At 41.9% G+C, this 17364-nt stretch overlaps 1 protein-coding gene across 2 annotated transcripts in view; it reads right to left on the reverse strand.

The window, feature by feature from the left end:
* LOC110077722 (uncharacterized protein KIAA1958) overlaps positions 1–17364 on the reverse strand; it is a 72673-nt gene that overhangs the window by 13068 nt on the left and 42241 nt on the right. For both annotated transcript variants that reach the window (XM_020791089.3, XM_078384870.1), the window contains exon 2: positions 16142–17330. In XM_020791089.3, the coding sequence (XP_020646748.3) occupies positions 16142–17306 (1165 nt within the window). In that variant the 5' untranslated portion in view covers positions 17307–17330. The remainder of the gene's footprint in view (positions 1–16141; positions 17331–17364) is intronic.

Genomic DNA, 17364 nt, shown 5'->3' on the forward strand with positions numbered 1-17364 from the left:
TTCCCCATTGTGCCTCCTTGGCAGATTGAACTCAGTGATCTAAAACAGGGGTCCCCAACCCCTTGGCAGGACCAGGCTGCAGAGACAGATCTCCCAGGCCCCCTACACATACGCCCCTCCACACAAGGACACACACATGTCCTGCCCATTGACACAGACACGGACGCATGCCCCACCCACAAACTTGCACATGCCCCATGCACACGCGCATGTCCGCCCACGCGCATACGGACACACAATGCCCCGCTCACACATACACAGATGCCCCCCAGTCCACACACGCACACACGCTAAACTGGGCCACGGTGCCAAAAAATTTGGGGACCACTGAAGGATCCTTTCCAGCTCCGCAGTTCTAAGATTCTTTGGGTTGTTTAATCTGTAATATCTTGATGGCCAACAGTATAAATTAGAATTACTTGTGCATCCTTTGCCATTAAATTTCTCAATTTACAGTTTATTGAGAAGTAACCCATCATGTCTATCTTGTCACAACAAGGCTGGAATTCCAGAAAGATAACCTGTAAATGCCACTGAACTCAGTGGAGCTTACTTCTGTATAGATGCATACAGGATTGCATCGCTCTGTTTATTCTACCATTATTGCCTTTATGGAAGTTATAGAATTTTAAGTATCCAAAAAGTTAAATTCAGAAGAAGAACTTATGCCATGGCTGGGGAATGTAGGTGTGAGCGAGAGAATCGGAGTGTGCTGTCCTCCGTGAAGAAACAAGAGGAAATGAGTGAGGGATGTGAGTAAACTGGATGACGGAGGAGCAGGGAACACTAAGGCGGTTGAAGTGTTCCTGGCAGAGGGAAGGCAGAAACAAATAAGGGAGGAGCTAGATTTGTGGAGATGGGATGATATAAAAGAGGAGGAGGAGGAGGAGGAGGAGGAGGAAGAGAGACAGATGAAACAAGAGGACAGGAGTGTACAGACTGAGGAGACCGGAGAGGACAGAGATAGAATTGGAAGTTACTGAGAGATTTCCCAAACTTAATGACTGGAGGTGGACTGCTCCCTACCCTGCTGGATCCACCCAAGAAAGACAAGGGTGAGCTAAAGGGGGGATGGAATTGGGGAGCGGTCTCCCCTACACCAGCTTTGGGGATGAGAGAGATCCCCTTTAGTTCCAGCTCTTATCTCGCCAGGTATGTGAAGCATCCCTGCTGCGGGACAGTATGCATGGTGCTGAGCATGCCGGCGCAGAACCCAGCAACAACCTTTATCCCTGGAGTGAAGAGAATGTAAGGGGGAACAAAAATGTTGAACCTTTTAAAGTAAAGAGTTACAAGTTATTGCCAGAGGTAGAGATATTGGATCCGTTTGGTTTTGGAATTCCAGATGTTAAACGTAATAAACAACCGTTATTTGTACCTGCCGTGTCTTCTCCATTTGTTCTTCCCGCCAAAATTCCTGGTCTGCCCACACTCTTGAAAGAACCCAATCACAGTAGATCCTTCTGATATTGTCCATTTCCTATCACCTCCAGCCAGCCTTAACAATGGTAAGAAATTATGGGATTTTAGCAAAATCTACAGGTCAAGTTCTTTCCTGATTTAGGAAAGAATAACATTATTGAGTACTATGTCTTTTCCCAGTTCAGATAAACTATACTGCTTGTGACTGACAGCCAAACGTGATCAGTTGGTCCCAATGCAGCTGTTACAATCACGGTTATTTTCAGACATGATGCTGGTGTGAATTTTAAGAATAAGTACCCACATAAAGCAAATATCAGGAGCTTTATCCAGTGCAAATATCAAATGCATCCCAAAGAGACACCCAGAACTTTAGAGAATAGGTGGGATAGAAATGTTTAGACAAAAATAAAACAAACTATTCCAAAAACAAACCAGACCAAAACCCAGCCCTGTGCTCCAACACATGTGTTGTCCAGAATCCTCACCTCCAGACAATAATCATTTTAGAATTTTTCTTGTCACCAGTATTTTAACTGACAGCCTATCACTCTCCCAAATGCTCTTGTTTAGACATCAGCGAACCATGATGATGACTATAATATGTGAAATATGCTAAACAGTAATTATATTTTTAAAGAAAGGCTTGTCACAACATAAGAATGTCACAATGTAGATCACGTGGGGTTTCCTACTCTTTCCTGGCAAAGCTGAATGACATGCCTGCGATGACATTATTGTGGCATCTTTTGTGAACTGAAGATTGTAGTACCTATAAAGCCACCAGTGCCTTTGGGAATAATAACATGATTTGAGCTATGCAGTTATAACAAGCTGCCATTGTTTGCAAGATCAAAAGTGAGCTGAGCTCCAGATTTTGTCTATATTGGTCCAAATGATCATATAGTACAGTATTGACTAGTGGATGTGCCAGGCTTATCCTGTGACAGAAACAAATTAGTCCTGTTCACAAGCTCTTTGTCAATGGACCGTCAATTGCTGTTCTTTAACACTTGTTTCTCTTCTCCCCCCCCCCCTTGGTTGCTTATTTAGCCTTTTTCTCATGAACCCTCCCTCACAACCCTTAGCAGGCACCACAGTTTCCTGTTCCCACCTGCTCTTTGAGTTGCCACACTATAGTTCCTCACATCGAGGCAACCATACAGTAGGAGCCCACCATATGCACTGGAGATTGGTTCCAAGCTCCCATGGATACTGAAAACCGGGGAGAATTGTGAACACTAAAAAGGGGGGGGGGGGGAGAAAAATATATTTTCACATGCATTACCAGAACTGGCCATTATAGGGCAGCAGTGACCATTCTATGTATTCTTCACCAACAAGTATTCATAGCATGGTCTCTGGCCCCCTCTAGTGGCCAGTTCTGGTAATAAATGTGAAAAAAATTCTGGATTTTTTTCTTTTAATATTTTCAGATTGTGGAAACTGTGGATACTTATCCTGTGGGTACAGGGGGTCCTGCTGTATTTGTATGTTCTATAAACACATTTTTCAACAAAATGAGAAATAGGGGGTCATGGTTTCAGTTGTGTTTGAAATGCCAGCCTTGTAGTTTGCGGCAGGAGAAGAGGGAGAACATGCCCATTGTTAATTGGGAGGCCATACCACTTGTGCCATATCTCTGTGAGAGTGCTACTTCCAAGGCCAAAGCTCCTCCTTGGTATAGAGCTAAGGAGCAAGAATGGTTTCAGCTGAAGCGAAGGGAGGGGGAGAGAGGTTACTCTCTTCTTGAAGGTTTCAGGACAAACGGCACATCTCCTTGAAAGGTATAGAAAGGGAAATTATGGTATAAAAATGGAGAAAGGGGATAGACTGGTATGCTCATCTGCTGCCTGACTTGATACCTACATATGCTCTGGAACTATGCTAGAGGTTTGCCAGAATGCATTGGCTTCCTTATTTTCTCGTGGATTGTTCTGCAATTGCTTTTGCCTCAAAACCTTTTTGAATGCATGTTTGCTCCACCAATTTTTGACTCTTCTGTAACTTTTGAAACTTCCTGAAAACTTTATTATTTTTATCTCCCCCCGCCACCTTCAATATAATACAAAATTTTACAATTGTGTGGTTATTTTTGGAGGAAGAGGGTTGTTGGTGCTCAACTAGGCCTTGGCCTTGATTGTCTACTAGGAGCCTGTGTATTTTGGTTTTCCTGCCTTGCAGGGTTAGTGTAAGAATTAAAGCGCGTGACTTTGTGGATTTTTCTTAACTCCCTGGAGCACTGATTAGTTAAGAGTGCCTTAAGGTGTTGAGAGGGTAGTGGGCAGAAAGATTTCTCCCAGTGGGAGCATTTCCACTTCAAACTTGCTGGTTTTCACATGAGCAAAGGAATGGCAGAGGAAGCAGGGCTTCCTTCCTCATACATTTCTTTATCCTAGATAAAGATCCTGAATTCCACTAAATTTCCTTCAAAGGCTATCATCCTTATCAAGTTCGGAAAAGTGGTCAAGTCTCTTGTACTACAAACATCTGGAAATGTTCATTATGCATGTCGACCCTTATGGCTGACATGCATAAAGTGTTGTTGCCATTTAAAAAATGAGAAGGTGGGAAAGGTGAAATTCTCTTTTGAGGGAACCTCCAGTGCGTTATGGGCAACAGCTCTAAAAGCCTAAACTTTCTAGAAGCAGCATTAACAAACTACCATGATAATTCACAGTCAAGAATCACTGTGCCATCATCAGCTGTTTAGGCAATCCCCTCCATCTCTCCTTAGTTATGTGCTTATTTGAAAGTTACAGATTTTAAATGCTAAGCTAGGCTATGCTGCAGATTTCAAAAGGTTGTCTCAACAGCACGAACATTGCCTGGGCATCCCAAAATATTTATGAACCGCCCAACCCAATACAGGTCCATTCTAGTTATTCTGTGAATGAAAGACATGTAACGTTTAGATGCCTGATTGTCACAGCTGACCAGAAGATTAGCTCTTTAAAACCTTTTACAGCTGAACAGGGACGTGATGGCGCTGCAGGTTAAACCGCAGAAACCTCTGTGCAGCAGGTCGGAAGACCAGCAGTCGCAAGATTGAATCTACGTGAAGGAGTGAGCTCCCATCACTTGTCCCAGCTCCTGCCAACCTAGCACTTCGAAAGCATGTAAAAATGCAAGTAGATAAATCAGCACCACCTCAGTGGGAAGGTAACGGTGGTCCGTGTTTAGTCACACTGGCCACGTGACCACAAAAACTGTCTTCAGACAAATGCTGGCTCTACGGTTTGGAAATGGGGATGAGTACTGCACCCTAGAGTTGGACATGACTGGACATTTGTCCTTTTACCTTACAGCTGAACAAACCATACAATCCTATGCGTGTCTCCTCTGAGATGAGTCCCCATAGAGTTTAACATCATTTTTGTGTGGACAAGAATGAATAGGCTTGAAGACTAAAAGATCTGAATGGGGAGTTCTACTGCAAGAACCTCTGGAGCAGCGCAGATCTCCGACCCACAGACCAACTATATAGGAAGAGGGGAATTTGTCTCCTCTCACTCCAAACCTTTTGAGATGAACTGTAGCTACGCTCCTTACCTTCGGAAGGGGTGATCATGCTGCTGCCATCACAACCACTTAGTTTCTAATTGTGACATCAATGCTTTTTTACACACAGGCCTTCCAAGTAAACAGATAAACAAAGGAGTGGAAGAGAATGTGCAATAAATATTTCATTACATTAATCATAATAAGCTGCATTACCGCCTTAACCAAAGAATATTCTTAAATCAACTTCAGAATATGATTGTAATTTCAGGCTTAGCAGCATGAAGCCACAAGACTGTAATTAAGATAGTAAATCACACTCTGGAGTTTTCTATAGAACCTGACAGTATCAGCTGATATATTGCTTTTACAAGAGAACATACAGCCCTTAGTCCCTAAATAGTTTTTTTTATTGTTATTATTATATTGCCAAGGCAGTGAATCTGATGCCCTGTCCTGATTTACCTGTAATATCTGCAGTGGATGGAAATATACAACAGGTATAGTGACCATTTGCTGTCAGCCTCTAACAGTGTGCAAAACAAACAAAACCATATGTGCTTCCCAGGGCATCAAGATTGCTAGACTGGGCAATTGAACAACAGAAATAATCTACAGTACAAGCAAGACATCCTCACAATCACCTGCCTGACTAGGGGAGAGGGTTAATGTGGATATCAAAGTTAGAAATTTTGTATAAGTATTAAATTATTAAGGGAGTACAAGAATTGTAACTCTAGAAATGTGAGATGTGATCATAAAATGGAAGTTTAAATACCAATGCACTGCCGGTTAGAGTTTACTTCCAGACAAAGAGCTACTTTTGTCTTTGGCAAAGGAACTTACAGAAGACTGTAAGAAGAGCCCTACTGGATCCAGCCAAGGGCCCATCTAGTCCAGCTTCCCGTATCTCACAGTGGCCCCACCAGATGCCTCTGGGAGCACACGAGGCAACTAGATACCTGTCTCCTGATACCCCTTCCCCTGTATCTGGCATTTTGAGGTACCTGCCTTTTAAGCCTGGAGATGATACATGCCCATCACGGCTTGTAACTTCTTTACTGCCATGTTCTCACCTTCATATGAATGTGATGACCCAGCTACAAAATACACATTTTACGAAGTGTACCTTTTTGTTTGTTTGTTTCCCTGTTTTATCAGAACTAGTTGCCAATTTTTAAATGATCTGCTTGCCCTGTCTCGATGCTTTGGGAGGAATTTATCTGTAGAACACAAAAATGTTAGAAAACAAATAGTCAGGGATATCCAGCATGAGTCATTAGAGCAGTCGCCATCCAGGGGGCCCTAAAACCGAAGCCCCATTCTCCATCTGCCCTCTCTGTCCTAGTCCCGCTACTCTGCATTGGGCTACACAGGGCATGGTGTAATGCGCAGCCCTGTGCTCCTGCTGATGCACGGGTGTACCTCTTCCAGGCCTAAATGCTCACAGCCTCTCCGGGTACTGCCCGGCAGGCTTTTAGCGTGCAATGGCTTTGATTCATTCACAAAAATTTAAGAGGAGTCCAAATAAATACCCCTTACTTCTATAACCCTGCTGTGCTTTCCTACTATTGTTCCATCTTTATTCTTATCATATCAATTTGTCTAAGAGAAAGCAGGAATCGCTCACAATCTCTTTTGATGGACAGCACTAGCACAAGCTAGTTTCTCTGGACCTGCTTTCTCATGAAAGCATTGTTTTAAATGATCAGGGAATCCATAATGCATACGAATGCCGTATTCTGCTTCTCCATATCTGAGCACCATGCTTCTCATATTAGGCACTCTCATGTGCATAAAATAAATATGTGGATATTATACAATTAATGTGGATTTTTAAAAAATTGTATAAGTTATGTGTATTGATTATGGTGTTATTTCCCTACTAATAGCTTTCTAAAAGAAAAAAGAAAAAAATATATTTGTAAAAAATCTAAAAATGGACGAGCGGGCTAATTTCTCATTAATCGCTGGAATACTGATGTTACACTTTGTTCCTGGGGTTTCCAAAGAGGTGTTAGTCCATCTCAACCTTTTGGCAAAAATAAAACGGAGAGGAGGAGAAAAAGGCAAAACATTGCAGCTATTTATAGTCTAGCAGGTTTATTTCATTTTGAGTTTTTGTGGGTCAAAATCCACTTCTTCAGAAACAAGGAGTGCAAATATACAGTATATCCCCTATATCAGGGGTCCCCAGACTTTTCTCAGACCAGATGGGGGGCTGGGGTCTGTGCACTGGGGGCACCCCCCGCGCTTGCAGGGGATGGGGCACACTCACAGATAGGCGGGGAGGGGCGCACTCACACGCATGCATGGAGGGGCGTGTATGCTCATGGGTAGGCGAAGCACCCGTGCATGCGGGTGATGGGCCATGCATGCGGGTGGAGATCTGTCTCGACAGCCCAGTCCTGCCATGGCCGCGGACCAAGGGTTGGGGAACTCTGCCCTATATTGATCATCATGGTGGTGACAGTCATGTCCAGGTGGGGTTACAAACAATAAGTGACAATGGCCCCATAACATGGGAACAGAACTATCAAACTGTTACTTAGCAAATCCTAACTGTGCTGATGACCTGCACGACGAGATAGACTGGACTGTTATAGGACTGCTAAAAATTATTTATAGGACAGGGCTCAGAATACGTCAAAGAAGACAGTTATTTTACACCCATAAGATATTACAGAAATCTGGGCTTTTAATGCGTCTAGTGTACTTCTGCTTCCTTTTTTGATTGGATTAAGGGTAGTAATGCCCCCCTTTTTTTTACAAAGGGCAATTGTGTCTGTTGCAAGGCATCTTCTTCCTAAAGGGTTACCCAGTCAAAGATTGGGTGGCCACTGCTTCATCTCCAAAGAGGAGGTCATAGACACCAAAAAGTAGGAGAATCTTCACAAAAAGGAAGATATTTGCATTAACCATGCATATGCTAGTTTAAATACAGAAACATCATCATAATTAGACATTATTGCTAAAATTTATGTGGATATATACTAAAGCTCTCTATATTACATGGAACTGTGACCTTGGGACACAGTATTGAGATAAAGATGGGATATAAATGAAATACAGCAGGACCCCTGTATCAATGGGATCAGTATCTGTGGTTTCACTTATCCATGAACTGAAAATATAAAAAATATTAAAAGGAAAAAAAGTTGGAAAATGTATTTTCATGATGTATTTACCAGAACTGGCCACTAAAGGGAACCATAGACATGCTATGTAATCTTCTTGTTGAAGAATGCATAGCATGGTCTCTGGCTCCCTCTTGTGGCCAGTTCTAATAATACATGGTGAAAATATGCATGTCTGCATTTCTTTTCTCTTTTTTTACCATGTTATGTATAGCATTTGCTATTATTTATGTTTTCAGCATCCACAGGAGGGCATGGAACCAATCCCCTGCAGATACGGGGGGTCCTACTGTACATAAATAAAGCATCATATAATAACTCTCTGAAATGCTCTGTGCCTTATATTTTCTGTAGTTTACTGAAAATGAATAGATATAGAGAGAAAACAAACAGAAGTCAGTGTGAACTTATTAAAATGTCTAGCTAGGTAACAACCAGTTATTTCAGAGGAATGGTCTGAGAAGTGCTTTCAGAAACAATCATTCCTGGAACTGACCTCATATCTGAAGTTCCAACAGAATTCACATGCTATGTTGTATTCTTCTTGTTATGCACCAGCAGTTATCAGTGTGAGGTTTGCATATTTTCTTACAAAATCATACCTCCCCCTTTAACCATTTTGCTATAAAAAATTAGACAGGGGGTTCATTGGATACATTCACAATCAATATCTCTGCTTTCCCTGCTTGGCCAGAGAAACTAGCTGGATGCTATTCTGCAACTGGTGTACAAACAGCTGTACAACAACCACCCCACCACCAGAGAGCACAGACCACTGATTTGATTTGCATGCATGGGTTTAAAAAGAAAAACAATCCACAGGGTTCTGACCGATGGGAACAAAACCAAATTTACTTAGGCCTGTCTTTGTCTGTCCCATCAGCACTACTGTTTTAAATTGCACTTGGCCACAGTGCACCTTAGCTGGAAATATTCTGCGCCACTTCTCTGTAGTGCCTACCCATGCTGTGAGTCCCCCTCAAGTGACTGGACTTTTTCATCCCCAAATAACACAATAGTAATAATAATAATAATCATCTTAGACCTTCAGAGCTGGAAGGGACACTATGGATCATTGAGCCCAGCCTCTGTAAAATGATGTACCATGGGGAACCAAACTCCCTACCTCTAGCTCCGCAGCCAGATACTGAAACCACTGAGCTTCACTGCTTTCAATTTAAATAGGTGAACATATGCACAGAGTAAAATACCAGAGCATTTACATGTATGTGTGCATGTTTACATACATACATACATACATACATACATACATACATACATACATACATACATACATACATACATACATACATACATATAAATACATGTTTACATATGTAAAATGCTTCAGTATTTTATTCTGTGCACATGTTCATGTGTGCGCACGCACATGCATGCACATGCACACACACCAAAAAAACATTTGGAATGTAAATTATAACAAACTGTGATAGTTGTCCTTGTCCCACTTCTACAGAAGAATTTTTGCATGCTGTACATTCACAAAGTCCAAAGGGGCATTCAAGGCATTTAGTCTGCTGCTAATTTTTCCCAGGATTCAGCCACTTGCATTTTACAGCTTGAAAGTCAAGTACTTAGCCTCATTCATGAGAGGCCAAATCTATTCATAAAACAAACCATATTTAGCTTCAAAGCTACTCTAAGCAAATGGACCACTGGTGTGTAGTTAGATCCATTGTCTACTATCCACATTGCTTATTAGATAACACTCATGCCAGTCTTATCATCTTTTGGTGCAGCCGCTCGCTGAGACTTTGCTTTACAGACCTGTTCTTAATTCCCTGTATTATCCATCTACATGTATTAGGAGAGAAATGTAAATGTAACATTTTCACAATATGAACCAAATGCCTCAAGCTGCAAAGAGTGCTGGGAATTGTCACCAGGAGAATTTATGAGCCTGGCTTGGTGGACCATTCTAAGACACAGGTGGAAATCCCAATGTTTAGTGTAGTAGGTTGCACTAGAGAAGGCCCACTTAAGCAGTCGGGATTTGATGATTCAATTCTTTTGCAAGTTCCATTTATTCAAATGGGCCTAATATTGTGATTTAACTATGCTAAAGTAGGTCGCAACTAGAGCAGGCCCATTTTAGTCAATTGAACTTACAGAGGAGTTGACTTATCAGATCACCATGTGTTCAGTGGACCTACTCCAGTGCAACTTACTACACTGAGCAACAGGATTTCCGCCACTGAGAAAGAAGAGAACAAAGGGAAGTGAAGCATTTATCTATTCAGTCTTGACATACAGTACTATGATTAGTGATGAAAAGGCTACTCCTGTTGAAAAGATGGTGATTAATTCATCTGGACTATGCTACTGACAGAGACTAGAGTTCATCTGAATTTCTTGATTTCTAGCTATTAATATAAATGCTATCTACAAAAAAATATATTTTTCTTTTCACCCATGATAACAAAACTGACTACCCTCCTGTTCAAAATGGTAGATCATATTTAACTCAGCAACACAGCTAGGCTCAATTTATGCTGCTGAATGAATTGCTAGCAACCTCTGAGCCCTTTATTTCAAGCAGAAGAGAGACAGAGCACACATCTGATTAATCCATAACAGTGGCTTAATTGTTCATTTAACCACTTCCCTCTGGAAGTGACCCTAGAGGCTATCTCCAGGAACAGACTTAGCCAAGAGCCACAAATTCTGCCAAGCAAAATCATAATGCTGGAGCTGTACTGGCAGAAATGAATTTAAAGTGAGCGAGAGAGATCTGGGACAACCTTATATAACATTTCATAACTTTCTCGCACATGATGGATCACCCTGCAACAATATTAGGCGCTGCTATTTCTGCACATGTACGATGTTATATTCAGAATGACTTTGAGTCTGTTCCCTTCATAGGACTCCTCCTGTCACTTCATATGTTACGATTTATAGCCTAGAGACCCATACTCAGGCTAGATAATAAACTTCCATAAAATGAAAGTTATAAGTGCTTTCCAATATATGTAAACTGCATACCACGTAAGGATGAGGTACCTGACTCAAGGCAGAAAGGTTGATTAGTTAGAATAGACCACAAAACTCTTGAACCCTTAGTGGTTGCATAGAAGAGAGAATATCAGCAAGTAGAGCTTCTACTCCCCCTGGAAATCATTTATGCAAATATTTTAAATCACGTTGCAGTTGTTCCTCAGGGAAGCACTCGGGGGAAGAAATCCTGGGCTCAATGCAGAACATGCAAAAAAAACCACTCAATCACAACTAAATTTGCTTACCACATTTTGAACCAAGTGAAGTCATATACAGTACTTCAGCATCTAAAGAGAGAAGGGGGCTTCCATCCAGTTGAAGTAGTACACCTTGCCATCCAAACACTGGACCTCTGTTAAGTCCAGAGTCTAAAGTTACGTAATTGCAACACTGACTGGTCAGACACTGCCATACCTCTAGTCATGTCAGAAGTTCCACAAACTCTGCACATGCATTATTGTGGAATATTATGTGGGCCCACAAACCACACACAAACCACGGTGTTTTAGAAGAATGGGTAATGTATGTCAAAGAGTTGATAGCATTATGAAGTGTTAAAAGAGGAAAGTAATTCTGAAAACTGTTCTTTATACACATATCTCCACCACCACCATAATTTAACTCTGAATATACCAAAACGAAGCCTTGTAAACACTACTAAAGAATCTTGCCTCTTCCATTAAAGTCTGCAACACTTGCCTTTGGTTAATATCTGCAGAAAATTCAAGGAGACCTAAGCATTCCCAAGTGATTGAAGCATTTTGAACAGAGAGAATTGCAAAGAATATAATCTTGATATGTTTTTAAGTTTAACCCACGTTTTACTGCATAATGATGGAGATAACCAAGGTTATAAAACTGGTGAACAGTAAGATTTTGTTTAAAAGGTTCATAATGGAATCTGGCTAGCCAAATCTCCATTTGGGATGAATAAACCTTCTTTTGCTATTAAAGAATCCAAAACCCATATAAAATAATGAACCACCTAAAACTATTTTCTTTTTGTTCAACATATTTTAAGCTTTGAAGCCAAATGCGAAAACAAGTACTCTACAGAAATGTTTTCTTTTGCGCATCAGTAAGTCAACCTCTTGTTTGTAAATCACATTTTTCAAGCTGTAGTAATTTTCTTCATACAACAGGAGGACGCAGTATTTTAAACTCCCAAAAGGTGATGAGATGCATTCAAATGGTTTCAAAATCAAGTTTCAATTCCAACAGTAGGAGCCAAAACACAAAAACACTTCCATTCCTATATTTTCCAAAATTAAAGAGGTGGCAGAAAACATTATATTAAATCTACTGAAACAGTTCACAAAAAACTGCGGGAAACAGATTTGCTACAGAGAGCCACCCAAAACTAGAACTTAGAAAAATTTATTTTCTGGACTTCCGCTTTTGAGAGTCATGGTGGAAAAAAAATTCCAAGTGCTTTAAATCAGTAACAACAAAATCCTTATTGCTGAGAGAATTCTGCCCTTTTGACCACTTTAGTCTGTGACATGGCTACTAGCTCAAGTCCTAGATCCTCCAGGACAAACACCTAAAAAGGGAACATCAGCTTGGGATTTATGTGTAAAAATACTGTACTCTAGTGTTAGCGCTTGTTGTTACAGTATATAATAGGGCTAACCCCCCCCCCTTTGTTGTATCTCCAGCACTTACACAGACAGGATGTTAAATGGTTTGGATCATAGCAGTCATGAAATGCTGCTGCCAGGCTGCAGTTCATCACAACACAGGGTAACCTGCAGGCTGACGTGAACTTTAAACCAAAACCAGCAAACATTTTCTGAGAGACGGAGGGATGCATTCCTTCAGAGGAAATAATTTGTGGGCTGTGGGCTGGTGGGCAGTGCCAAAGCCAACAGGAAAACTGTCTCCACAGAACAGAACTAGAGGTGATGACCTTCTCTCACCCCTGCTTGTTTGCATCTAGTAAAACACATTCAGACGGGACATAGTAAGGTGCTTTTACCTGAGAGGGACTTTTCTGGATTGGGGTGAATGTCAGTCAACTCAGTAACAGCTAATTGTTTCCTTTTTACCTCAGCCCCCCCCCCCCCGGTTCTGTCAGTATTAGCAACGAGTCTGTCAGAAGTGGACAGTTAGAGTTATGTGTTCTGTCAGCTGTGTAACCAGTCAGTTAGTCAGTAATGAAACTAGTTAACCAGTTAAACTCAGTGAGGTAACAAGGTAACATTTTTACAGAACATGATGTTTGTTTATACCTGTGAAGAACTAAGTAAAATGGAAACATTTTATTTTTTTCTCATTACTAGAGTCTCTGAGTGAATATGTTGAGACAATAAGTGCCAATTGAGGTAAACTAACAAATAAGGGGTTGTCTACTGAGGGAGATCTGAAACCAATCTGCTCTATAGATTCCTGCCTGAATTGTTTTTATTCATTGCATAATTAGAGGAAGTTTATTTTAATTAAGCTATACTAAATTTCCTCACATACTCCACCTCAAGAGAAACCACTTCATTCCACAGTGACATTGTGAGTCCCTTCACATCAGAGCACTGAACAGCTATTCTGTGGAAACATGATGCAATTAAATATGAGACTTGCAGAGCAGAATCCTTCCGGCAATTTACACCACTTTGGTCACTTGATTTGGAGTGGTAAATTGTTGCTAAGGAACAAGTTGCTGCTTGCATTCCTGTTTATATTCCAGTCGTGAGATTGGCACATGAGTAGGAATGCAAGTAGCAAACTTATTCATTAGTGGCAACATGCTTTCATGATGTGAACAATTGCTATCTACGCCGGTATAAATCCCCAACTGGATTTTGGCCATTTCCATTCACTGTCTTGGCATACTGAGATCTACCTATGTCAAAACAAAACTGAAGCCAAAGCAAGGGCACAGCAAAAAGAAGTAAATTCCAGAAGGGTAATCCTTAGAAACATACAGTTTAGGAGCTAAACCCCAGGGGAAAGAATCCTGCATAAATTCCAGACAACTAATCTTTTAGAAACATACAATTCAGGAGCTACAGTAAATCCCTCAGAAAAAGAATTCTGCATAAATTTACATTTCTTACAGCCCTGCTCTAATCCTGAAGAAACCCTCAACCAGATGCAAATCCAAGTGCTATAATAAATGTATTGCAAAATTATTTACTGACAAGTTCCTACAGCAGAATTAGTTAGCAGGGAGTGGGGGCTCAGTTCAGGTCTTTAAAGACATATAAGCTTTTTTTTTTTTTTTTAAACTTGACTGTAAGACAATCAATGGTCAGCTGAATAGCTCACTAAGTTAGGCACTGGCTGCAAAGCCAGATGTTAGGGGTTTAATCCCCCACTGTACCTCCCAAGAGCCGGCCTGTGTGGCCTTGGGGAAGCTGCACAGTCCCAGAAGTGCTCCCAATAGAAGTGAATGGTAAAGCACTTCTGTATATTCTATATCTAGAAATGCCTGGAAAGGTGTCATCTTGAGTCGAAAACAACTTGTCAGTCAGTATATAAGCAGCAGCAAGTCAAGCAAGTATACTTTAGGCCAAGTTGAGAATTCCTTCGCTGAGAAGATCAAACTACATCCTCTGCTGAATCTCCAACCTGTTGGCCATTATTTTCTCCCTTGATTAAAAGAAACAAGCTTCCACCCCCAGAGGGTGCAGCTCACCAACTTGCCCACTCCCTGGAAGCCAGTGTATAGTTTAAGTTCATTTTTCAGGTAAATAAACCCCATCATGATCAAGATCTATTTTTGGAGGAAAAACTGGTCTGCAGGTAGAAAGCCACAGCAGAGTCGTGGGAACCATTCTGTTTACTGTACTGGACGTGGGGCCATCTCTCCGCTAGACAGAAGAATGTGGGGGTTTGCTCAGCACAGTGAGTTCCTGGCCATCAGAGAACAAGTCTATTCTCTTGAAAGCAACAAATCATAACACATAATTTTTACTAATGTGCTGTCTGGATAAGCCATTTCCGACCACTGAAATAACCCCATGTCAATATTATGACAGAGTGATTTTTTTAAAAAAAGAACTTTTTTCACAGAAAGCAATTCTGTGCATCCTGTTTAACCTTAATTCACCTTTGTTTCTTAGCCTCCATTGTTAAAATGACATTGTTAGAACGACAGAGGGATATAGCTTCAGCCCGTGATCATTTGAGCTATCTTCTTCTTCACCTTTTTCAAGCTCTATGATGTACTGTTTGAGGTTTGGCAACCAGAACTGTACACAGTAGTCCATGTGTGGCTGCATCCTAGATTTTGAAAGTTGGAAAGTTAGAGGTAGCTCATGAATAAAATAGGGAAATCCTTAATGTCACAGCATAATCTTCTCTCTAGAGATAGGTACCATAATTTTCCATTTACAAGATGACCCACAGTATGACACCACCCCTTTTCTAACACCCAAATTAGAAATTTTGAGGGCAGTGCGTGCCCCTTTGATCCTCGCACCCTTTCCCGGCTGCCTTTCCAACTTTCTAAGCCCTGCTGAGCTTAGGTAATGGCTAATGCAGGCATGAAAGGGCAGTGCGCCTGCACGCCCCTTTGATCCTGATGCCCTTTCACGGCTGCTTTACTCTGTAGTTTCGCAAAAGGCAGGGAAAGCAGCTGCCTGCCCTTTATAAAACGACACTCAATTTTTGGTCCAATTATTTAAGTAAAAAGTCTCGTCTTATACACAGAAAAATATGGTAACTTAATTTGCTTTCTTTAGTGACTGCTCTTCAGGACTTAAGCTGCATGGTTCCTTTGAAATCTGATTTTACAAATATAAAACAACTGCCTCAGACTCTGCCACATTGATATGTTTTCAACAGCAATTGTGGAGTGTCTCTTCCGTCTGTTCCTCACCTATCTTGAACTTCATGGCAAGTTCAAGGGTAAACATCCTCTTTAAAGGCTTCTTTATGAACTACCTTTGTATTAGCCATCCTGCCTCCAAATCTAGTCCCCCTTGCCAGCTGCCACTCTGCAGTTGTGTGTATCTGACTTAAAACTTTGATCTTCAGAGTATCCCATGAATCAAAAACAAAAACAACGCTTAAAAACATGCCCCATAGCACAGTATCGTGAAAAGCATTCAAAGTGCCCGTACCTGGTACTGTCTGTGCAGACGGCTCAGTGGTCATGGCAGGAGCAGCACTTGGCTGCTGCTGGCTTGAGCTAACTTCAGGCTCCGTACTAACTGAAGGAGACAAGGCTACCTCGCTGGGAATTTGATTTGGCACAGGCTGGAGAACGTCTTCCAAGGCTGCTTGCTCGTCTTGCCCGGGGAGCTGCAAGGCCGATAAAGGAATGCTGATAGGCTTCCCAGCAGTGGAGGTGCTGGCGGGCATCTGGAGGGCTGCCTGAGGATTGGCAGCTGGGGTGCTCCCAGGCCCTCTGCTTGGAGAAGCCAGGTTCCCTTTGGAAGGCTTCTGAGAAACTGGCCTTGATAGGACTGGGGAAGAGACGGGCACGTTTTGTAAATCCCGTTCCGTGCTGAGTGAAGGGGAAGCATGAGGACTGGGCTTCAGTGCCACAGAGTAGGGGGCTCCGGGATGAGCTTTTGGTTTGGACATCTGGGTCAAGGATAAGGCAGGTCCATCAATGCCACCTGTGATTTCTGCATTAGCCACGATGTAATAATCCTCCGGCAGTTCTTGCTTGATTTTTTTGACTAACACTTCATTGCTGCTTCCATCAAGGCTCTGAGAACGGGACCCTGGATGTAATGAAGAAGAGAGACCTGGGCCTGGTCTTTTGCGAGAATTGGTTTGAGATCTTTGAGGATGAGGTTCAAAATCACTATCTTCATCAGTCACTGAGGACTCACAGACCATGTCAAAAAGAGTTGCTTCATCTTCGTATTCCTCTACAGCTTCATCCAGTTCTGAAGGCTCACTGCAGTAGGAGAAATCGCAGGAATCTCTGGTTCGGTTGCAGTCTAGTTTTGCTTTCCCTGTCCTCCCAGAGTATCGTTCCACTGGGCTTGTCTGTGTGTCTGAGGAGACACCTATAATGCTAGGACTGTCTGAGTTGAAGCTCCTATTGTCTTGAAAACAGACTCTTTCCTGAGGGCCTGTCCTACAAGTTGCTGTCAGTGGCCAGTGGTAGGCATGGCCTGCACTACAGCCCCACATGGCTGTCAAGTTGCCGTGGGAACCCTCTGAAAGGAGGTGTTTGAGGTTTGGAATGAGGCTGCAAATCGTCCCATGACTGTGGGCCCAGCTGACCAGTTTGGAAAGATTTTCAGAAGAAGTATGAAGGCAGTCCTCCATGGTGTTCACTCAGCTGCTTTCCTCCTAGAGGAAAAAGAAGTAAGGTCTATATGGCAAT

This window comes from Pogona vitticeps, chromosome 2 (assembly GCF_051106095.1).
Source record: "Pogona vitticeps strain Pit_001003342236 chromosome 2, PviZW2.1, whole genome shotgun sequence".
NCBI lineage: Eukaryota > Metazoa > Chordata > Lepidosauria > Squamata > Agamidae > Pogona > Pogona vitticeps.